Below are 24,175 nucleotides of genomic sequence, written 5' to 3' on the forward strand. Positions count from 1 at the left end.
AACAGGGGTGCAGCAGAGAGTGTGGGAAACACGTGAGAGAGAGAGAAGATAGCGAGGATGGAAAATTGAGAGGGCTAAGGCAAACAGACGCACCGCAGAGGGTGGGAATGGGGACGCAGCCATGGAGGCTGGACGTAGATCTGGTGACAGCAGCCCAGGAGGGGGCAGAGTGCAAGGCCCCGTCTCACCTCCATCAGTACGGGCACATGGGCACACACACACACAGCAGACAAGGTTCAAAGGTCACGTTAAAGTAAAAAGATGCTGAGTGTGAGGAAGAAAGGAGGTGAAGAAGAGGAGGAGATACAGCAAAGTGCCAAGAGGGGCGGAGAGATCACCGTATCAATATCTGTAATGGAATAAAGGTTGCTCGCCACCGTATCCAAACAACCACTCACAGTGTGTGAGTTTGTGTGTAAGAGACCTCCCGCAATCTGCACATACTGGCACCGCCTGCATTGTGTCTTCACCTCATACCCCTACTGCTCCACACACACACCTGACTCATCATTAGGCTTAGCATCTGTTCACTTTGCTTAATACAAAAACTGTGTGTGCGTCTAGTGTAGATGGATGCCTTTCAGCTAAACTTAAACAGAGAATTATGAGCCTGAAGAGAGAGTCAGAGAGGGAGTCGGAGAGAGTGTGTGTGCGCACGTTCATGCGTGCGTGTGTGTTTTACTAAGCGTGGTTTACTAAGCGCTTACTAAGCCCTTTAATGTTTGTGCTCCGATAACGAGGTGGGGTCGCTTGTCCTTGAGCTTTAAACTTGCTCCCCAGCAAAAAACAAAAGACACACATTTGCCGCACACTACTTTTAAATGTACATTCATATTCAGGGAATTTGGCAGACTCTTTCATCCAAAGCGACTTACAATAAGTACACTTGTCAGAAGAAGGAGAAACAACAATATATCGCTGTCGGTACAGTAAGGATGTTCATAGAACCAAGTTCACAGCAGTAACAATCGCTAGGTTAACCTATCCCGTACAAAACAAAGATAGCTAGGATAAGATGCTACACAACTAAGTACTATAACTAAGTATGGCATACAATAAGTATATAATAACTCCTAAGATCCCCTGACAGGGTGATAGACACGGGGACGCTCACAGGGACTGGTACCAGTGAGTACTGCGGAGGGGCGTTGACTGAAGTTTGGTACTTCAATAGTTTCTGACAAAGTTGAGTTGGAATCAGTTCCACTTCTCACATTTTTAAATGACTTTGTTAATTGTCACAATGCATCTTGAGAAATCTTCTGCTGTAGGCCCTGGGGGCTGAGGGGGGGCTGAGGGGGGACTGAGGGGGGTCTGAGCGACAAATCCACGGCCGGCCTATAGGCCATGCTAGCTACCTTTTACCTTTTGCTGTCGCATAAATGTTATACTTACTGTATGTTTGTAGATGTTTTGTATTCAATAAATGTTAAATGAGTATATCTCCTGTTAATCATTAGATTTAATAGGAACCGAAAAAGATTTGAAGCCAGTACTAACTGTTTACTCAGGTGTGTGTGGTAAACGTGGTAAATTAATGCCAACACACACTAACATACACACACACACACACACACACACACACACACACACACACACACACACACACACACATACACACACCCCCACACAGTGTGGGTGTGTGTGTACAGTACATGCCTTTACTGTACACAGACCGATCCCTGCTCACAGTGGTGAGCAGGGAATGGTAATAACCCAAGCAGAGTCGTTTTAGGAGGCTCCTCATCCCATCTATGACTCATACTCAGCAGCCTGGACCAGGGGATGGAAATTAATGAGGGCTCCATAAAAATGCAGCCGACATTTGAAATATGCGGCCTCTGCTCTGTATCGAGGTGTTTGATACCTCGTTACGCTGCAGTGTTCCCTCATTACGCCACCGTTTTGCACGTTTGGTGTATTTGTCCATGGAATGATAACAGGGGACGGAAGCGGCATGGTTTGCATGTAGCATTAGAAATAAAGGCAAAAGGGCTCCTCTCTGACACACGGCTGAGATCATATCCACTCACTGCAGTCGGCTGACGCCCGCCGCGGTCACCTGACGGCCAAGCGGTCACCTGACGCCTGCCGCTGTCACATGACGGCCACCTGACGGCCACGCGGTCACCTGGCGCTCGCCACTGTCACATGACGCCCGGCGCGGTCACCTGACGCCCGCCGCGGCCACCTGACAGCCAGGTCTAACCTAACCGCGGTCGGGTTGGAGCTCAGAACCGTCATCATGGTGATGGTTTTATTGTCATTTATTGTGTGCTGCTGAAGTAATGACTGCATATGGTGTATGATATATGGCATATAAATCATTGTTTAGTTTTATTATTGACAACCATGAGGCAGAACACACACCCTCAGTTAGTTCTATATGGCTGGGTTGTAACATTTGAGGGACAAGTCAACATTGTTGACTTGTTATAATTTAACACATAATAATTATGTTGTAATAATTATGTTATAATTATAGGATAGAACGAATAACAATGAATCAAGCAGTTGAACCCTACTCTGTGCTTATGGCGATGTGTCAGATCTATTCAGTTTGTTTCAGACAGACATAACCCACATAATTTTATCCGCAATGATGAATAGGCCTACAGTTTGCAGTTCAATATATTTGAGCAAATGTTTTCACTTCCTGATTTCAATAGCTCCTTGAGAGTGGATTTATTTTTTTTGTCCTGTTTAAGAAACACAGCAGTAACATTATGAAAATAACACGAATATCAACATATGTGATCTATTAGTCTCTCTCTCTCTCTCTCTCTCTCTCTCTCTCTCGCTGTGGGAGGAGAGTGGTGGAGCGTGGATATAGAGAGAGCAGAGATGTTAGAGAGGAGGAGGCAATAAGGCAGCCTAAAATTAACATCCATCGATCGGTCTAGAATAAAGTGGAGTGATGAGAGAGGAATCTAATATAAAAGATAGTGGCTCACTCAGGCACAGCAAACAACTCAGTCAGCGTTTTTTTGGTATCTCACATTCTGACCCTCCGATCTATGCTGTCCATATCCATCCTGCCGAGAGCCAATCAGAGCCCACGGCTCCCTTAACCCCGGCCACACAAAGCATGCGCCCACTTGCAGTAAAAATAAAAAATGTTGGTTTGGTTGTGTTTTTACACACACACACACACACACACACACACACACACACACACACACACACACACACACACACACACACACACACACACACACACACACGAAAATGCAGATAGATAGGGGTTCAGAATGTGAGAAACGTGAACACACACTAGAACTGAACAATATGATCTTAGCACAATGGCCAAGTGCAATATCAAAATGCAAACATTTTTTGTCTATCAACATTTTGTAGAGATGCCCTTGCCTACACATCTTTTCTCCAGATGTAATGTTTGTCAATGAAACTGTAAATTGTGATGCAAAAACGATCATTATAAATACTTATCTTAATATCTCTCAAAATAAAAGCAATAGTATTTCTTTACCATATCATTCAGCCTAAACACGCACACGCGCACAACTGTCAATACAGAAACATTTAAATCATAAGTCTGTGTCTGTGTCTGTGTGTGTGTGTGCGTGCTCCCTTGGTCTTTGTCGTGTGAAAGTTGAATTGACAGTGGTGCCTTGATGTCTGTCTGTTTGCCTGCCTGTCTGTGTAGCATAGGCATATCCTGCTGCTTCTCAAGGGAGCGAGGACCAGGAGGACATGGGGGGGGGGCTGGGGTGGAGGGGGCCAGGTGACAGGCGGTCCAGATGAATGTGCTGTGTGTTAGCGGGGAGCAGACACAGGTGAGTCACCGCTCTTCCCACTGCGGAGGAACAACAGGTGTCCATTGTCACCCAGTGAAGGGCCGCTCATGGGATTACAAACCAAAGGACATGAGAAGCTGCAGCCTGGCCAGCCTTTCATGGAGCCGTCCATCAATCTGCTCCAACGCTAAACAGAAACGGATTCTTAATCCATTATTTTTTCCCGCTTCTTAACACAGCTAGCTCGTCTGCGACTGCTTATATTAAAGTTCCCATATCATGCTTTTTAGGGTCAATAATGGCATTCGGAGGTACAACTAGAATAGTGTTACATGCCTGTATGTTAGAAATACACCTTATTATTCATGTCGCTTTAAGGCCCCACTCCCGAGTAGCCCAGTCTGCTGTGAATTGATTGGTCGAACATTTTGCGTGTGCGTCGGCAAATTCACACCCTCAAGGAAGTTGATTACATTGCGGGTAGCCGGAAGGCGGGACCTCTGCACTTCAGCACCGCCCACTATAGTCTGATGTCACACTATTACAGAAGTAAAGTTTGAGCGCAAACAAGCCGTTTCACACTCTTATTGAGGGGCGTCTTACTCGACCTTGCTCAGAGTTAGATTTTTCTAGCTTAGCAGATGTAAAGCATGTTTAAATACGTCATATAACAATGCAAGGCAAAGGGAAAAGATCTCACCCCTTTAACATTGTTAGGGTAGCTGCAGTGAGTTCCACTGCGGTGGATGAGCACACACAGTGTGTGACCGTGGAGGGGGGCTGAGGATGGCTCTGACCAGTGGGAACACCGGGATTGCTGGAGCTCCAGAATATCTGAGTCCTTAAGAGCTAATCAGCTACATCAATACTGAACCTCTCCCTGGCTAGGTCTGTGGTGGCTGCCTGCTTCAAGACATCCAACACTGTCCTTGTGCCTCAGAAGGCTTCTCCAGCCTTGGCCTGCTGTCCTCAGTGGTCATGGAAGACACTGAAAAGGACTGGAACCTTGCCCTCCTCCCTCGTCCAGACCCACGGACTGGGTGGTCTCTGAAGGCCTGCACTGCACACGTTCTCATCCTGAAGGTATCCAGGGGGGCCATGTTGGACTAATGTCCGCTGTTTAAAGTTTAGCTTTCAACACCATAGTTCCTCTCAGACCGGCTGGAGAGCTGATTGTGCCAGGACTGAACAGTGAACGCCCTCCTGTGAGTCCTGCCAGGCCCCATGGGGTCAGCCTGGGTACACACCCCCTCCAGTAGGCCGTGGAGTGGGTGAAACACCCGGGAGACATCACAGGGGATCTGACATCAGCCGACCACACAGACGGAAGCTGCACAGAGCTTCCTGAAGGAAGCACCATAGCCTGGCCCTAGGATAGGAGGACTCTCCAATCCACCCATAGGTCCACAACTAAAGCTGCCCATAAAGGAACACCACTCCCCCAACAAGGGACTCTTTCTGCTGCAGTTGTCAGCCAAGAAAAAAGAAGGACTACCATCAGGACTATGAACACTGATCTCCCCACTCTCTTATACAAAACACACACACACCCACTTCAAATCATATTATATGATTGATCATGTTTTTGACAGATCCCTTATTTATATCTACCCCGATCCGAACTAGAGTTTCTTTATACTGTAAATATTGTTGATTTTTTTTTTAGTGTGCACTGTTACTGTAGGAATGGCCAGTTGGAGTACTGTTGTATAAGGGATATATATATATATATATATATATATATATATATATATATATCTTTGGTGTGGAAGAGATGTAGAGATTGTTGGGCAGTGCTGAGGACATCACCTCACAGGGGGCTGAACCAGAGGATTATCCCACCCGTTCTCTGGCTTATTTGTGTTTCAACAACACTTTCTGAGCCTTTCATCCTTCAACATGGGAGCAAGCCAACTGTGACGGTAATCGGAAGGATACTGATTCTAAATACGTAACTGGTCTGACAGAGTGATTCAGCACACACGTCAACTATTTCTCTGAAACCTCGTCGGGGATAAAACATCACCCACAAAGTCCTCCAGCTCCGTACCCTAACCACGCTGTCTCATGCATTTCTCAGCTCATATATATATACATATATATATATATATATATATAGCTGGGTGTCGAGGGGTCCCTGAGCAAGATGCCTCACCCTGACTCTTCCCTACAAGCTGGCTGTCGCACTTCGTGGTTGTCTCCGCCGTCGTTGTGGGAATGAATGGTTGTAAGTCGCTTTGGATAAAACCATCAGCAAAATCCCCTAAATGTAAATGTATAGATCCAGGTGAGTCAACATGAGTTAATTTTCCTTAAAGATACAGTACGTCATTTGGCCTCTAGGGGACTCTCAATCAGAACAATAATAAAGGAGGTAGTGTGATAGCGCAGCCACACATGTACGCGTTTGTGAGCTGTCTCCGGGTACAGTGGAGTGTGTTGGACCAGGGATGCCGGTTGGTAAAGTGTGTGTGCAGCAGCGAATGCAGTGTTGTGGTGGGGGAGCGAGTCTGGGTAGTGCAGTCATTCTTCAGGAATATAATGCTGTAGATTCGCCTTTCCATCGACACCAAAGCACAAACAACCAAAACCACAACAACTCCATATAGACAGAACCATACAAACAAAGGCAGTTTTACACTATGCTTGAGATGGGCGAGTCCTCTCCTAGCACGGCAGAGCTGGGGGCCCCAGATGCTGGGGGCCGAGTCACAACACACAAGTTAATTCAAATTCAACCTTTGGAAAAACAGGATGCCACCGAGAAACAACAAGTTAGGCTTCAGAGACAAGCTCTGCTTTTGAAGCCCTTGCATCATTTGCTCGTACATTTGAGATTGGGAGGACAGAACTTGTAATTGTAATGGTAAAAAGGTTATTGTTAAACCATGCACGCCCCTTCCCATATCAAAACAGAGCAAATGCCTAGCCTCAGGAAAAAATGTGGTCTGTAGTAGTTGAATGAATGGAGGCACACACACACACACATTCACATAAACACACATACACTCACACACCTTTGAAATGCTAGCATTGCAGCCAATTTGCATTAATTAGAAACCATTTACACACACAGCAGCAGCATCCTCTTTACAAACACAAACACACACACAGTGAATGCAGAGGCATTTTGGTCTGTATGTGTGTGCGCGCGTCTTCTGTCTTTCATTCTCTCTCTCTCTGTGTGTGTGTGTGTGTGTGTGTGTGTGTGTGTGTGTGTGTGTGTGTGTGTGTGTGTGTGTGTGTGTGTGTGTGTGTGTGTGTGTGTGTGTGTGTGTGTGTGTGTGTGTGTGTGTGTGTGTGTGTGTGTGTGTGTGTGTGTGTGTGTGTGTGTGTGTGTGTGTGTGTCTTTTAATTAGCCCAGGGCCCTTGGACAGAGCAGGCCAACTCAACAACTTAATCTCTCCTCTTTCTCAGTGGCATGGCATCACTTTTCAGCAGCCATCTGTAACACTAACACAAACGCACCCTGTGCAGCCAACACCGAAGTTTCCAGGCGGGCTGTCCTCAGTGATGGCCAGTTTGGGTCCAGCGAACACAACCAATACATTGACTTCAAAATGTCCCCAAAGTATTCTCAAAGGCTGCAGGGTCAGTCAATCCAGCTGTACACTTTCATAAATTAAACACTTTAACTATATAAATACAATATACCAAACTCAGGGCAGCATCAGGGACAATATACGTCTAATAATTTGATATATCTATGATATAGAATAGGGTGTCTTTAGGGACTTCTGAGGTGCCACTACGGAGCATTAACAGCTGTACACAAAGCAGCTCAGCAACAGTTAGTGTGCACACGCACACACACGTCAAGCTGATTTCTCATTCAGGTATGGATCAGTTTTAAAGACCTTCAGAGACCTGAACCTGGTACATACCTAAGGTCATGGGCCTTAAGCCACAATCATTACTACGCAGGAAAGCAAATTAAAGATTTACCATTTGTTCTCGATATTCCTTATTGGTGAATTAAAATAATCGTACATTTCGGAAATGGAAAGCCATGTTTAAGGTTAAGTAAAGTGAACCTCCCGTTGTGGAGCAGAACATGTTGACCTGCACTGCCTGTCCGACCTCAAGCAGCCCTCATCAGAGTGGCAGGTAGGTGAGGGGACAGGAGGGGAAGGGCCCGGGGGAGCGTCTGATGTCCAGCGCCATTTTTAGAGGGATTTTAGGCAAAAAGGTTACACACACATGACCAGAATGAGATCCTGTGACACCAGAGAATGCACGTTGAAAGATAGTCATAAGTACCTTGATTCAAAACAACCTCATCCAGTTCCCCTTCTGAGAACGTGAACAACAAGATGGGCTGTTATACAAAGATATTTCCAAACTGAGGTAAAGTGTGTGTGTGTGTGTGTGTGTGTGTGTGTGTGTGTGTGTGTGTGTGTGTGTGTGTGTGTGTGTGTGTGTGTGTGTGTGTGTGTGTGTGTGTGTGTGTGTGTGTGTTCCCCTTTCCACCCCCAGGGGTTTGTAACCTTCTGTTGACATGCAGTTGGTGTCAAAAGAATAGCTCCATCAACAAAATTGTAAGGAAATGTATGCTAAAAAGAAGATAAGGATGACACAAAAACAGTGAGTCCAGCCAAGCGGCCAGTGGACTGGTTCCTGTAAACACACGCTGGAAGGGAACCGATTCACCCTCTAGATAGCGGGCCCACCACCCACTAAACCAGCGATCATCACATTACTGGGCTGCTCTTCCTCCTCTGACCTCTGGGGGCCCTAGAAGTTCAGAGTGGCCGTAACCTTTTGACTGCCTTTTGACTGGATGGAAAATTTTCTTTCACGTAATCATTGTCAAAACTTCATTTGTTAGGAGTTGAATGTCAGCGCTGCCTCTGTGGCATAGGTCTAAATAATATCAAGGTCAATGGGCACACACACACACACACACACACACACACACACACACACACACACACACACACACACACACACACACACACACACACACACACACACACACACACACACACACACACACCTTTCACCTGAGCATTCCCTTTGTTGCATTCCAATATTTCAGTAATTACCAGTAGTTAATCTTCACCTAGGTGGTGAAGGTGGGGGGTAAGGGGTATGGGGAGGGTGTCACTCCCCATACCCGGGGGATTGAGGCCGGTATACCCATCGGTATGTTTGTTCTAGATTGGTCATTTAGCGAAAGAGGAGAGAAATAAATGGGCTTGGCCTGTTTTGTCCGCAGAGCCCTTTGGTCCATTAAGCTAAGTGCCACACACACACACACACACACACACACACACACACACACACACACACACACACACACACACACACACACACACACACACACACACACACACACACACACACACACACACACACACACACACACACACACACACACACACACACACACACACCCTGACCTCCACCCACTATACCATTACACAAAAGCTGATGAAGTGATGGTCGGGATGGGGAGGGCCAACATCAAACGCCAGCTGAGGGCTGCTTCAAAGGCCGTCCTCACACCAGGTAAATACAGCCGTCAATGTTGCAATGTGCTTTTGTCCAAAGGGGCAAGATGGATTGTTGGACGCAAGCATACATTTGTTGATGGAAAGCTTTCACAATTCTTTCACAATTCTCTCACTTCCTTATTACGGCTGTGTAAGAGGAAATTAAACCCTTTTTAGAGTGTAGTGGTTGAGCCTCAGTGACATGTGAGTGATGCAGTCAAACACATATTCAATCAGTAAAACACCCATAGGTCCATCCTAGGGTCCATACCACCTTAACACTAAGCTCTGATGGAGGCCAACAGTAAAGGACAGCAACACTTCATATACCTTTACAGACCTCTGGACATCCTTAACACACACACACACACACACATACCTGACCCAAAGGCAGGGCTATAAGCACGGTTGGTAATAACTATTAACAACAAAGTTGTTCGAGAAATATATACTACCCATACTACAAATCACTGAGCTGATTAGGTTATGGGTCGGGGCGCGTGCGTGCGCGCGTGCGTGCGTGCGTGTGTGAATTGTGAAACCATGCAACCAGCAGCAAGCCACAGCGGTGCAGCCCAGGTCTCTGGGCGTGTGAGAAGCAGCATTGGGAATGTTTCTGCTATGAAGTGAACAAGCACTTTCTCCGTCCACATGTCCACTACAGTGATCTCTTTGAGCCGCGGCTGCCCACAACAACATGCCCACACCACCACCTCAGCTGCAGCCAGACAAAGGCTGCGTGTTACGGCAGCCCACTGGGGAGAGACAGAGGGAGAGAGTGGAAGAGAGAGAGAGACAGAGGAGAGAGAGTGAGAGTGGAAGAGAGAGAGACAGAGGAGAGAGAGAGAGTGAGAGACAGAGAGAACCGGGAGAGAGAGAGAGAACCGGGAGAGAGAGAGAGAGAGAGAGAGAGAGAGAGAGAGAGAGAGAGAGAGAGAGAGAGAGAGAGAGAGAGAGAGAGAGAGAGAGAGAGAGAGAGAGAGAGAGAGACTTTTAAAGCTGAGCACGAGACCACGCAAGTTAAGCAGGGCCCAGTGCTGAATCGGCGGGTGGCTTGTTGTGTAATCGTTTTCACACACACACACACACACACACACACACACACACACACACACACACACACACACACACACACACACACACACACACACACACACACACACACACACACACAGGGGGGGTGATTGAGGCGATTAAAACAAGTGTTCCAGTTGTGGTTTCTTAATTCAAAGCCTTGGTGGGCTCCTGAATGGGACTGTAAGCAGGACTATAAACCTTGTTCACACAGAGGATCTGCCTTCCGTTGGACAGAAGTTGTAAAGAGAGTGCTCCCTCACAGTTCACATCCCAGCCATTCACTCTGAAACACGCATGCATAAGAGACCCTAGAGGGCAAAGTTAAAAAGTGCTACACTGGACAACAGGCGGTTCAAAGGATAAATTATGCAAGAGGAAAGGAAAATGATTGTGCGTAAATACAATGCATTGCGCCTCTCCATAGGCTGCACACGCACTCCAAAGGCCTGTGCGTGTGCACCTGTCCGGTTGTTCATTCATACGGTAGACGGCCTCCCACGGTGATTGGAGTCTCTTATAACTCCTTCTGGGCAAACCGTTGAAAGCGCTCATTGTTTAAGAGGCAGCCTATCGATTAAGCCCACGCACTTTGTTGGTGACTGGAGACCAGACGAGCTCAATGTGTGTCAATCTACCACATGTGAGTGAAACGAGTGGTAAATGTTAAGGTAACCGGTGAGTTATCTGGAAAAGTAACTGGGAAGATAACCTCACCGGTTATCTTCCCAGGCTATCTTGGAGGGGGGGGTTGCAAATCCAGATATTTCACTAATATTGCCATTTTTTCCATGGTGTCAAGTTTGAGCGACGCATTGATTTTTTCCGTTTAACCGGAAACAAATCAGGTACCAAACCCAGGTAGGATTGCCGTGACTGACTGTACCGACACCTCCTGTAGGGAACATCAGAGCGGGCCGCCGTGGGACGCCCCACAGCTCGGATCACGTGGAGGCACTGGAGGTAAAGCAACAAGTGAACTCACCAGAGTCTGCTCATACTGCAGGGCGCGCTGGTCCACTCCGTCCCCGGCCATGGCGCGGTGCGCAGGAGACGCGGCAGGGAGGAACTCCTGCCCGGCTCAAGAGACGCGGCGGTGGGAACTCTTCAACTCTGAATGAGACCAGACGCACTTCTTCTGGATCCAGTGATCAATATTTTCGGCCAATCAATGCCGCGAGATCAGGCGGAGAGAGTGCACCGGAGGAACTCTGTCTCGGAAATGCTGCCGAACTAAGTTGCTGCATTTTATACCCTCGGAGTCTCCTTTGAGATCCAGGCTAAGGAGGCGGGACTTGTTGGACTGAGATCTCTGGTCCTCCCCTCTAGAGCTGGAATGGTACGGTCCAATTCTCTGAAGCTTTCTGAACAGAGCGTCCTCTGCACACATGAGGGTGTGATTTCCCTGACTGAATATTTCAAACTTTCTCAAAAAGTTAACCACATCCAAATCGAAATTATGTTGCAGTCTAAGTTAATAATTCAAAACTCACCAAGGTGACAACCTTGACATAAGCTATAACATTACAAAGACTCTACGGGGGTGTCAGACTAGGGATTTCAGGTAGTAACGGTAGTATCACTTTGACACTGTGACCTGCGAAAAAGTCATTGTTTCCATAACAAGAGATAATAATGCGGAAATGGAGACATTCAGCAAGAAAAATAGGTTAAGTAAAATTAGCCAAGTCCAGGTGGTTGGTATATTCCCTTGATTATTTAGTTAGCCTTATACATTAATGAAGCAATGTTTACTTTGCCATTGTTCCCCTAAAATTGACTAAGTAATTCAGTGTTAAAGGGTCAAACAGTCTTTGTGAAGACATAGCTGTGAGGAATGTCTGCTAAGAAAGGGTTTCAGGTGAAGTGTTTGCTGTTCTTTTGCAGTGATGGATGGTTCCTCACCTGGTCATCACACTGAAAGTATTGTGTGTGTGTGTGTGTGTGTGTGTGTGTGTGTGTGTGTGTGTGTGTGTGTGTGTGTGTGTGTGTGTGTGTGTGTGTGTGTGTGTGTGTGTGTGTGTGTGTGTGTGTGTGTGTGTGCGTGCGCGCGCGCGCGCGTGCGTGCGTGCGTGCGTGCGTGCGTGCGTGCGTGTGCATGTGTGTGTGAGAGCGCATGCGCATGCGCAAGCGCAAGTTATGTGTGTGTGTGTGTGTGTGTGCATGCCTGCGTGCGTGTGTGTGTGTGTGTGTGTGTGTGTGTGTGTGTGTGTGTGTGTGTGTGTGTGTGTGTGTGTGTGTGTGTGTGTGTGTGTGTGTGTGAGAGAGTGCATGTGTGCCAGTGCAGTGACAGTGACACTGTGCTTGGGAAGGTGCCGTCCTTCGGAGGAGAAGTAAAATCGAGCTCCTGACTCACTGAGGTCATAAAAGATCCAAGGGCACTTATCACAAAGAGTAGGGGATTCCACAGTGTCCTGGCTAAAACTGCCAAACCAGTCTCATTCAATCTGGCCCCCTCATCCTCCCCCTGTTTAATAGGCTGATTCATTAATCTCACATGGCGCGGATTGGCTGCTGTGCGTCACCCATGTGGGTGCTAAACATTGGTGGTGGTTAGTGAGTTCCCCCCCCTTTTTCACTGTAAAGCGTCTTTGAGGGTCTAGAAAAGCGCTATATAAATTAAAGCAATTATTATTATTATTATTATTATTATTATTATTATTATTATTATCATGATTATTATTATTTATTATTATTATGTCTGTAAATTGTGTGTGTGTGTGTGTGTGTGTGTGTGTGTGTGTGTGTGTGTGTGTGTGTGTGTGTGTGTGTGTGTGTGTGTGTGTGTGTGTGTGTTTTTGTGTGTGCGTGTGCGTGTGTGTGTGTGTGTGTGTGTGTGTGTGTGTGTGTGTGTGTGTGTGTGTGTGTGTGTGTGTGTGTGTGTGTGTGTGTGTGTGCGTGTGTGTGTGTGTGTGTGTCTGTGTGTGTGTGTCTGTGTGTGTGTGTGGTGTAGCCCTTATACCTGTCTCTGAACCATCCCACAGGTGTGTTGTGTGAAGCTCTGTCTAATGGGGCCAGCGGGAGGCCGGAGTGGAGGTGAACCTCAGAGCCATCGCTCTTATCGGCTGATCTCTTCTTTTAAGTCGCTAAGTTGTTAAAAGAAGCCACAACCTGTAACCCCCATATATAATCTGATCATGAATGCAGAGCACTAGGGGCTTCAGTGTGGTCAGAGAGACAGGTTGTTTTGTGCCGTCGGGGGTGAGTGATGGGTCCGCCGGGGGAAAGTATGCCCTCCACCAACGACAAATGAAACGGCCCTCAAGAAATCAATAGAGGGATTGAATATGTGTCACTTTTTATTTTACACATTGCTCTGTTTCTCCGTTGTAGGTTTGTGTGGGTGGGTGTGTGCGAGTGTGTGTGTGTGTGTGCGAGTGTGTGTGTGTGTGTGTGTGTGTGTGTGTGTGTGTGTGTGTGTGTGTGTGTGTGTGTGTGTGTGTGTGTGTGTGTGTGTGTGTGTGTGTGTGTGTGTGTGTGTGTGTGTGTGTGTGTGTGTGTGAACATGAATAAAGGTAATCAAATGTGAGTGTTCAGTGTTCGTATCTTTCTTTCTTCATTTTGAGACACCACAATATTTGGTCCCATGTTCCAAGTGTGGCCCTTGTCCAGGCCTACCATAACACAAAGAAACATACCATAATATCTACACAATGAAACAGTCCACCAACCCTGGACAAACAGACTTTGAGACAACATAATGGGGATGAACTAAAGCCCGGTGTCAGCCCATGGAACACATTCCTCACCTGAAGAGGACGCAGGCGGAGTGGAGGAGCGGGGAGAGGGGATGTCTTGTGTTTCAGTGTGCTAGCAGGGCTTGGACCAGACCAGGAGCCTATCCACCCTCGTATCCCTCACATTAACATACGTTTTTGGCCATGGCCCTGCACACAACCTCCTACTCGAGTGTTAAAGCATACTATTCCCCTAAAGCATCATATAAACATCCCAGGGCCGAGAAATGCATGCTACGTCCTATTTTCCCCAGATCAGTATCGGCACAAGTGTTTGTAATAACGCTGTTCAAAAGAACGGCTTTAGGTGACACCATTATTTTTTCAGTAACGGGGTAATCTCACTAATAACTGTTTCCGTCGTTACAACGCCGTTAGGTTACCGTACATTAAATGCGGTGTGTTACTATGAATTGATTGAATAAACTGCGTAATCCGAATACTCACCTGGCCCCAACACAAACTGCTGGTGAGGAGACCGGATGGGTTAACAACGAGATAAGCGATTATGATTGGCTAAGGCAGAGTCATGTTTCATGGTAGCAAATCAAACACACAAGCCAGGACACGCGCGCCACACACACACACACACACACACACACACACACACACACACACACACACACACACACACACACACACACACACACACACACACACACACACACACACGCACACACACACACACACACACACACACGCACACACCAAACAGATTCGATGAAGCAGCAGAAATGGCGAGTCCGGAGCAATCCGATGAAAAGTTGTTGTTTTCTGTAGTATTCGGCAGATGTTCCACAGCCTTTGCAACCAAGCAAATTAAAATTCAGTTGGAAGTATATCAGGGCCTTGAATGGGCAGTTCAACCATTTAACACATTAATTTAAGTCCAAGTGAAAACTGTTCAGAAAAATCCACATTCTTTGGCATATAGCATTTTTTTTTTTTACAGTAACTCAAATAGCTACTTTCCCTGGTAACTAGTTACTTTTATTATAATAAACTGAGTAATTCAGTTACTAACTCAGTTACTTGTTGGAACAAGTCTTGAGTAACTATAACTAATTACTTTTTAAAAGTAACGTTCCCAACACTGATCAGCACACAATTACCTTTAATGCAACATTTTAACCTTAAACATTTACCATCAGCATCTGTCAAATCCCCATGCAGCAGCGCTGAGGACAGCTGCCTACGACCCCCCTGTGTACCGCTGCAGCAGCGGCCTTCGATCAGTTCGGAGATTGAAACGTTGGAACGAGGTTCAGGGGACCGGTAGCTTGGTCCCATAGATCCCCTGGCGTCTGCTGGGGACGCAGCATGGCGTACGCTCCTACATGATTCATCAGAGTGCAGGCGCACACAGCTGAGCCCTGTGCCATTGTCAGTTCTTCAAACCGTTGTTCTGAGGTCTTCTTCCGAAGGTCTCCTCCTAGCTAAGGTCTTCTTCCACAGGTCTCCTTCTAGCTAAGGTCTTCTTCCACAGGTCTTCTCCAAGCTGAGGTCTTCCGTCACAGGTCTCCTCCAAGCTGAGGTCTTCTAACACTGGTGTCTTCCTAGATCTAGCCCCGGCTCCGTTCCAGGGGCTGTTTCTGGTCTGCTTTCAGCCACAGTGTTATGACACATCTCTCCTGATTTTGAAACAGAGAGTAACTACGCTCAGTGTTTCACAAAAATAGCACGGCCTACTGTATTTATTTATAAATGCACTCCATCTGGAGTACAGACAAATACAATGTGGAGAGCCAAACTAAAACCAACAGCCCTGATTTTGCGAAACGGAAGGGGAGCAGATAAAGATCTCTCCCGGACTCGGCCCGCCACTGTCCCATGGCGAGCGCATGTCCTCTGCTGTTTATTCATTGTGTAATTTCATATTATTTTCTGTCAAACATTCAATGTGGCCAAATGTCGATGACGGCCATGGTGGCTCAAACACTTGAATGATATCCCAACCATAGTTCCTAACATTATTTATTCTAACACAGTCTTTCATTGGGCCTAGATTAAGCAGCCCTTATTAATGAGGAAGAGCTCTGGTAGCTGAGGCAAACAGGCAACCTCCTTCTCAACAACTATCATCCTTCCACATCCTTGGTTTTGCAGTGGGATATCTTGAATATGAAATCAGTGTAATATGATGGTTCTGAGTAACCCCCTCCATATGGATGGTAGATGGACTCGTATAGCTTTCAGGCTGCTGTTAATGTATAAATGATCTGTAAACAATAATCAGAGCCAAGAGGCCATGCTAGCTTCTGCCTAGCAGATACCTCTCCTCCTCACGGCTGCCTCTCTCTGCACCATGGGCTGTGGCCATGAGGGTCGTCCCTGGGGTGCATACTCACACGTGTGTACACACGTATTATTTATTTCATAGTGGCTTCCTCATTTTGTATTCTGAACCTCTGCAACCGCAAATCGGTCTCGTCTTGCATATATCACTCCATTATATTGTCTGGTGGTTTGTCTATGTACTGTACAATAGTTGTGTGTGTATGTGTGTGTGTGTGTGTGTGTGTGTGTGTGTGTGTGTGTGTGTGTGTGTGTGTGTGTGTGTGTGTGTGTGTGTGTGCATTGACTAGAATATCTATTCATGAGATGCTTTGTATGTCCCCAGGCCCCAAGCACAACTATTGATACCAGTGGTGATGATGATTAACATGATAGAGAGCATACACACACACACACACACACACACACACACGCACGCACGCACGCACGCACGCACGCACGCACGCACGCACGCACGCACACACACACACACACACACACACACACACACACACACACACACACACACACACACACACACACACACACACACACACACACACACACACACACAACACACTTATAAAATACAAAATGTCCCAAACAACAGTAGATACAATGAGAGGCATTCATTCAGCAAAAGCCTACAGACATGATCCAGTTGTGTGAGTTTGAGGAAATGCGCCACATTGATCACACACACACACACACACACACACACACACACACACACACACACACACACACACACACACACACACACACACACACACACACACACACACACACACACACACACACAAAAACACACACACCCAACAGGACTGGCTAAAGAAAAACTACCATTTAAAAGGTTGGTAGTCTTAGGGCGCACTCACACTAGGCCATCTGTAATGTGCCCAAGTCTGTTTCACACCTGTACCGTGCTCAAGTACGATTGCCCCCCCCCCCCCCCCTGCTGTGCACTGGCCTGTGCTCACACTAGGCAATCTCAACTGGGCCTGAGTACGGTTGCCTCTTGTACGTAGGTCATCATGTCGTAATACGTCAACCACCAAGCGGCTGCTTAGTAGAACAACACAGAGAACACAGTTGACACTTTACTGACTTTGTTTCTTATTTGGAGCCGTTCACAGACCTCTCTCACTGAGCGTTTTTACACAGCCAAATAGGCCGTTTTATGCATGCCTTTTGCGTGGCACGGTCCGCGGGTTTACACTCCCCGAGGTAAATTGCCTGCTTGAGCTAGAACCCCAATTTACCCTCCCGGACCGTACTCACATTGGCGGTTTATTGGGTTTAATTCTGTTTTAAATCTGACGGCTCCGCGGCTCCGGGGGGGGTTTGGGTAGTGGTGTTGCTGCGCTGTCTCCACAGAGACAACACAGCGATATGATCATGGGCAGTTAACTTCTAACTTGAGAGAAAGTGAAAACCGCGAGCTGCTGATCATGTGAGAGAAGGTGATGCAGTCGTATTAGACAAAGACGTTGAAAGATGGTGCGATCTACGAGAGAGACGCAGAGGAACTGTCCTTACGAGACTTTTGTCTGGATTAAAAACAAGTGGTCGGCAAAATAAAGAATATGTAGGCGTTTTTGCACTTAGTTAATAAATAATAATAATAAATAGTTAATCGCGTTTGTAGCCTACACTCAGCCGTGAACTTATTCTTGCATGCGGGTGTCTTTATTCATAAAAAAATGTAAACATTCGGCAGTGTGCAAATTATTCTAAAGAGGTCTAGACTCTGTGTGCAGCCCCGCCTTCTCCAGTGAACCAAGAAAGCCTGCGCCGTGACGAACGGGGGATTTTTTATCAAAAACTCAACTTCACTATCGCACCATCGTGAACCGCTTGTCGTCATGTTTATTGTTTAATGGGAAAGAAGGGTTGTACGTGTCGGCTCATTAGCATTTGTACCGTGGCCTGAGCACACCTCTCCGAAGTGTGCTCAGGCCACGGATTAGAACTGTTCTTGAGTACGGTTGGCGTGCTCACACTGGCCAAACGATCTAGACTTGACCACGGTACAGGTGTGAGTGCGCCCTGAAGGTTCATTATTTTTTTCATCAATCCTCTTCGTTCCAGGTGGGAAATAAGGCCTCAACAATCTGCCTCCATCGGGACCTGTCTTGCGCTGCATGCTGTGCCTCGCCCCATGTTCATCTCCTTCAGCTCAGCGGTCAAAGTTTGTCGCCAGGTTGTTTTTGGTCGACCTTGACTCCTTTTCCCAGTTGGGGTCCATCTCAGTGCGAGCTTTGGGATACGATCCTGGTCCATCCTGAATACATGGCCCAGCCATCGTAATCAGCAAGGTTTGATTTCCGACACAACAGGAGTGCACTTGGTCTTCCTGTGCAGTTCTTTGTTGGAGATCTTCTCAGGCCAGAAGATGCAGCAGATTTTCTGGAGACATTTATTGTGGAAGGCATCGGATCTTTGTTTTGAGGCTGTACTGCTTTGACCTCCATGTAGGATGAAGCCTTGCAAAAGCACCGTGGGCCTTCTCTAGCCTTGCTCTGATTTCCTTTGATGTTGAGTTGTCTTTGCGGACAAGACTTCCCAGGTAGGTGAACTCTTCGACATTGTCAAGGATTTCTTCATACACTGTGATTGGTTCATCTGGATTGGCATTAATGCATATCATTTTTGTTTTGGAGGCGTTGATGTTCAAAACCTGTTTGCTTTGCATACCGTTTAAGTCTGTCAGTCTTCTTAGTCTAGAGTCTAGGTCTTCGAGTTCGGAGAACAAAGTCCACTGAATGCCCCTGGGTTTATCGGCCGTTGTCTCCCTCATTACCCAGTCGATGGCCATTAGGAAGAGAATGGGAGACATGGTACACCCCTGTCGCACACCTGACTCTACGGTGAACCAGTCCTATGGTATTCCTATGGTATTTCATTGACAATGACAATGCACTCGAAGCGGCCATAGAACAGCCCCATTACTGTGACAATTTTTGGAGGAATTTCATATGCTCTCACGACCTTCCATAGTGTGCCGCGTTGAAGGCTGTCAAAGGCTTTCCAGAGGTCTATGAAGTTGATGTGCAGTGGGGCGTTCCATTTTACACACTGCTCGATGATGTTCTTCAAAGTAAAGATCTGATCTGTGCAGCCCCTCTCTCTCCTAAAACCAGCCTGTTTCAATCTCAGGTTTTGGTCGACAACAGACTCAATTCTGCCGAGTAGAATCCTACAAATTGATGGTATCGACAGCAGTGTGATCCAAACCCAACAGAACCCAGTACCCTTACACCTCATCTCACCCCATGCCTCTGTTGCAGCAGCTGAAGAAGAGCACATCGGAGGGGGGCATGACCGCAGGACACAGAGGACCACAGGACACAGAGGACCACAGGACACAGAGGACTACAGGACACAGAGGCATCACCACAGGATGCATAGGCATTACCACAGGACCAACACAGGTGGCACTCCGAACGCTCACTATGGGTCTGCTCCTTTACGTACCAGTAGTAGACCAGCTAATGGAGATAGGTGGACTGCCTGTGCCCTGGTACATTTAGTATTAGACCAGCTAGTGGGAAGCAACTTGTGCTTGTCCAACGATGACCCTCTGTGGAAACTGTGTAGCCAACGCTGGGATTTGAACCCATGTAGTTCAACTAAACATTGCATAAAGTCTTGCATAAAGGCCTAAATCGTTTGTTACAGTGCAGTGGGCGACAATTAGAGTAGATCTAAACCATATTAGTGACACCAAACCACATGAGCTTATGAATAGCTGCATTATCAATAATGTTTCAGTAAACTGATAGGTTGACAGCCTTGCAATCACAGCTTACCAAGCTGCGTTGATCTGTGGACACTCGCATAGATGTGTCCACACAGTTTGTGTCACATACATGTGTGGCATATAGGATATTTCTATATAATTATCTATTCTACAATATGTTATTTTATATGTTGCTTGTTTACAGAACCCCGCCATTCCATTTCATTCATTTCTTCTGTGAGTACAAAAGGCATGAGATAACTTGGTGTATGAGGGAGGGCTCAAACTTAGTTCTTCAACTGGCAGTTCACACATGAGCCAGTGAAGCCACTGATCATCAGTCAACTCACAACTAGGTTTTTAATTTATTCTTTCAGGCAATATCACAATAACATAAACATTCATACAGTTTTCTGTATTTTCATACAGCTTTCTGTGTGGTGCACGTTAGGATTGTAGATGTGTAGTTTGTAGTGTTTCTATGTGGTTAGAATTGTATATGTGTTGTTGGTAGTGTTTCTATGTGGTGTACCAATAGGATTGTGGATGTGTAGTTTGTTGTGTTTCTAAGTGGTGTGCGTTAGGATTGTAGATATGTAGCTTGTAGTGTTTCTATGTTGTGTACTGTTGGGATTGTGGATGTGTAGTTTGTAGTGTTTCCATGAGGTGTACCTTTAGGATTGTGGATTTGTAGTTTGTAGTGTTTCTATTGCCCCTTTTCCACCAAACGTACCAGCTCAACTCGCCGTGACTTGGCCCGCCTTTTTTTGCATTTCCATCGCCAAAATATGGTACCTGGTACCTGGTACCTGGTACTTTTTTAGTCTCACCTCCGTCGAGGTTCAATAAGAGCTGATCCGATACTTTTGTGTGACGTTAACAGGCTGCTGGCCACCGATTGGCAGACAGTTACGACACTGGACGAGCGCGACATCCGACTCTGACACCCCACAGCAGGTGTGGTGCCGAAAACGCAATCCCCCCTGAAAAAGTAGCCCCTCTCCGCGTTATAGCAGTGTTTATATCATATTGTCACAAGATGAGCAACTAATCACAGAAAGCAATACGTAAGATTTCTTCTTCGGACGAAAAGACAGTTTATAATTTATAGCAGTGTTTATATCATATCATAACCGGATGAGCAACTTGTCATAGAAACCAATGCTGGTCTGCAGAAAAAAAAAAAAAGCGAAAGCGCGTTCACGCAGAGAAGGGGGTGCGATTTCAGACAGGAATTCCATTTTCGGCACGACTCTGGCATCTTTAAATACTATCATCAGCGTTCAGTCAACAATAGTGATTGATTATTGAACATCGCAGGATCAGCGCGCAAGAACACGCCGTGGATCGTGACAGAGGTGGAGATGCTCCTGTGTGTAGCCCTGTCTGTTAATGTGTTGCGTGGATAAGCATGCGCAGGTTCGAGCATGCGTGCTATGCAACCCGCCAACGTTGAAGAGGTACTATTCTAGATGGAAACACGACGTGCCTGGAACCAGACCAGATCGTGCCAAGCCAAGTCACTGCGAGTTGAGCTGGTAATGTCGGTGGAAAATAGGCATATGTGGTTTACCATTAGGATTGTGTACGTGTAGTTTGCAGTGTTTCTTTGTGGTTAGGATTGTGGATGTGTATTTTGTAGTGTTTCTATGTGGTAAGATTTGTAGATGTGTAGTTTGTAGTGTTTCTATGTGGTGTTCCATTAGGATAGAAGATGTGTAGTTTGTAGTGTTTCTATTTGGTAAGGATTGTAGATGTGTAGTTTGTAGTGTTTCTATGTGGTTTACCATTAGGATTGTAGATGTGTAGTTTGTATTGTTTCTATGTGGTTTACCGTTAGGATTGATGTGTAGTTTGTAGTGTTTCTATGTGGTGTTAGGATTTTGGATGCGTAGTTTGTAGTGTTTCTATGTGGTATACCATTTGGATTGTAGATGTGTAGTTTGTAGTGTTTCTATGGGATGTACCATTTGGATTGTAGATGTGTAGTTTGTAGTGTTTCTATGGGATGTACCATTTGGATTGTAGATGTGTAGTTTGTAGTGTTTCTATGGGATGTACCATTTGGATTGTAGATGTGTAGTTTGTTGTGTTTCTATGTGTTGTTAGGATTGTGGATGGTAGTTTGTAGTGTTTCCATGTGGTGCACCGTTTTGATTGAGGGTCTGTAGTTTGTAGTGTGTTACGGGTATTTGCGCTGGGTTTAGTTTCCTAAATGGAGACGAGTTGAAATCAGCTTGCCGTTCAGCTTACACTCAATGCGCATAACCAATGCACACGCACACATGCACGCATGAACACACACATACACTCAAACATATGGAAGGCCAAAAGGGTAAAAACAATGCCTCATTTTAGGCACATGTTTTTACTGTCATAAAGCAGTTTTAAGTGGCGTTATATTTTAATACACTGTAAAATGCTCAGATTTAGTGGTTCAAAACGCTGCCTTTTACACTGCTTTTCTTCAACTCCACAAAGGCGTAGAAATAGACTGCATTCATGTGACTAAACCTTGTTTAAGAATAGTCACCATTCATTTTCTTAGGTAAAGGAATGTTGGCTAATGGTAAAACAGAAAAAATATTAAGGTCCTAAATAAAACACATTTCACATTGAACACAGTCGTAGGAGGCGGAAATATGACCCATACGCTTCTTTCTGAAGCTAACAGAAACTTTTTGATCTAAGAAAAATAATGTTTAGCCAACAGTGAAATACTGTATTGGACATGGAATAAAACCCCGATATAGCCTCCACATCGTGTAATAATAATAATAAAATAATTAATTTTATTTGAGGGCGCCTTTCATAGCACTCAAGGTCACCTTACAGGGCAGTGTTTAAAAAAACAAAGTCAACAATCATAAAAAAAAGAAAAAAAAAGATACATTGAAACAATTTACTCAAGTGGGGTGATATGGGTGGGAGACAATGAATTAAATCGAATATGTCAGTTTAAAAAGATGTGTTTTTAGACGGGACTTAAAAGTGGAGAGAATGTCAGAGTTACGAATGTCAGGTGGGAGGGTGTTCCAGAGGTGGGGGGCAGATCGGCTGAATGCCATGGAACCCATTGTGACCAGGCGGGTGGGTGGTACAGTGAGTTGAATGGAAGAGGAGGACCGGAGAGTGCGGGCGGGTGTGTTGGTTTGCAGGAGTTCACAGATGTATGGAGGGGCGAGGTTGTGGAGGGCCTTGACGGTGAGGAGCAGAATCTTGAAATGGATGCAGGTTTTGACCGGGAGCCAGTGAAGCTGCTGAAGGACAGGAGTGATGTGATTAATGGAGGGGGTTCTGGTGATGATGCAAGCGGCAGAGTTCTGGACCAGTTGAAGCCTACGGATGGACTCGAGGGGGAGACCGAAGAGGAGGGAGTTACAGTAATCGATGCAGGAAGTGACCAGGTTGTGAACAAGGATGGCTGTGCTATGGGGTGTGAGGGATGGGTGGAGGCGGTTGATGTTGCGTAGATGGTAATAGGCAGACCTGGGGATATTATTGATGTGTGCTTGGAATGATAGTGTGCTGTCGAGGATGACACCCAGACTCTTAATCTGAGGGGAGGGGGAAACTGAGGTGTTATCGATAGTGATGGAAAAGCTGTCAGGTTTTGTCTGGGTTGATTTGGTGCCGATGAGGAGAACTTCTGTTTTATTGCTGTTGAGTTTGAGAAAGTTGCAGGTGAACCAGGTTCTTATTTCAGAGATGCAATCAGTAAGGGAAGTGGGCGGGAGAGTGGACGAGGGCTTGGTAGAGAGGTAGAGCTGGGTATCATCAGCATAACAGTGGAAATTAATGTCAAATTTGCGGAAGATATTGCCGAGGGGAAGGAAGTAAAGAAGGCCTACACTGCTACACTTGAATATTGGACATCGATTTGAATGAATACACGTCTACCATGAGGTGTAGTTTGGGCCCGTTGGCCTTCCATACAGACTCACACACACAAGCATGCACGCACGCACATATTCTCTCACAGACACACACACACACACACACACACACACACACACACACACACACACACACACACACACACACACACACACACACACACACACACACACACACACACACACACACACACACACA

The 24,175-nt window shown here is 46.1% G+C and overlaps 1 protein-coding gene across 1 annotated transcript in view; it reads right to left on the bottom strand.

Moving 5' to 3' along the window:
• The window catches only part of clcn2b (chloride channel, voltage-sensitive 2b), a 120,373-nt gene extending 108,785 nt beyond the window's left edge, over positions 1-11,588 (bottom strand). Inside the window, exon 1 of the mRNA XM_056611816.1 lies at positions 11,313-11,588. Coding sequence (XP_056467791.1) covers positions 11,313-11,363 — 51 coding nt within the window. The 5' untranslated portion in view covers positions 11,364-11,588. The remainder of the gene's footprint in view (positions 1-11,312) is intronic.
• Positions 11,589-24,175: the final 12,587 nt, after the last annotated feature.

This window comes from Gadus chalcogrammus, chromosome 16, assembly GCF_026213295.1.
Source record: "Gadus chalcogrammus isolate NIFS_2021 chromosome 16, NIFS_Gcha_1.0, whole genome shotgun sequence".
NCBI lineage: Eukaryota > Metazoa > Chordata > Actinopteri > Gadiformes > Gadidae > Gadus > Gadus chalcogrammus.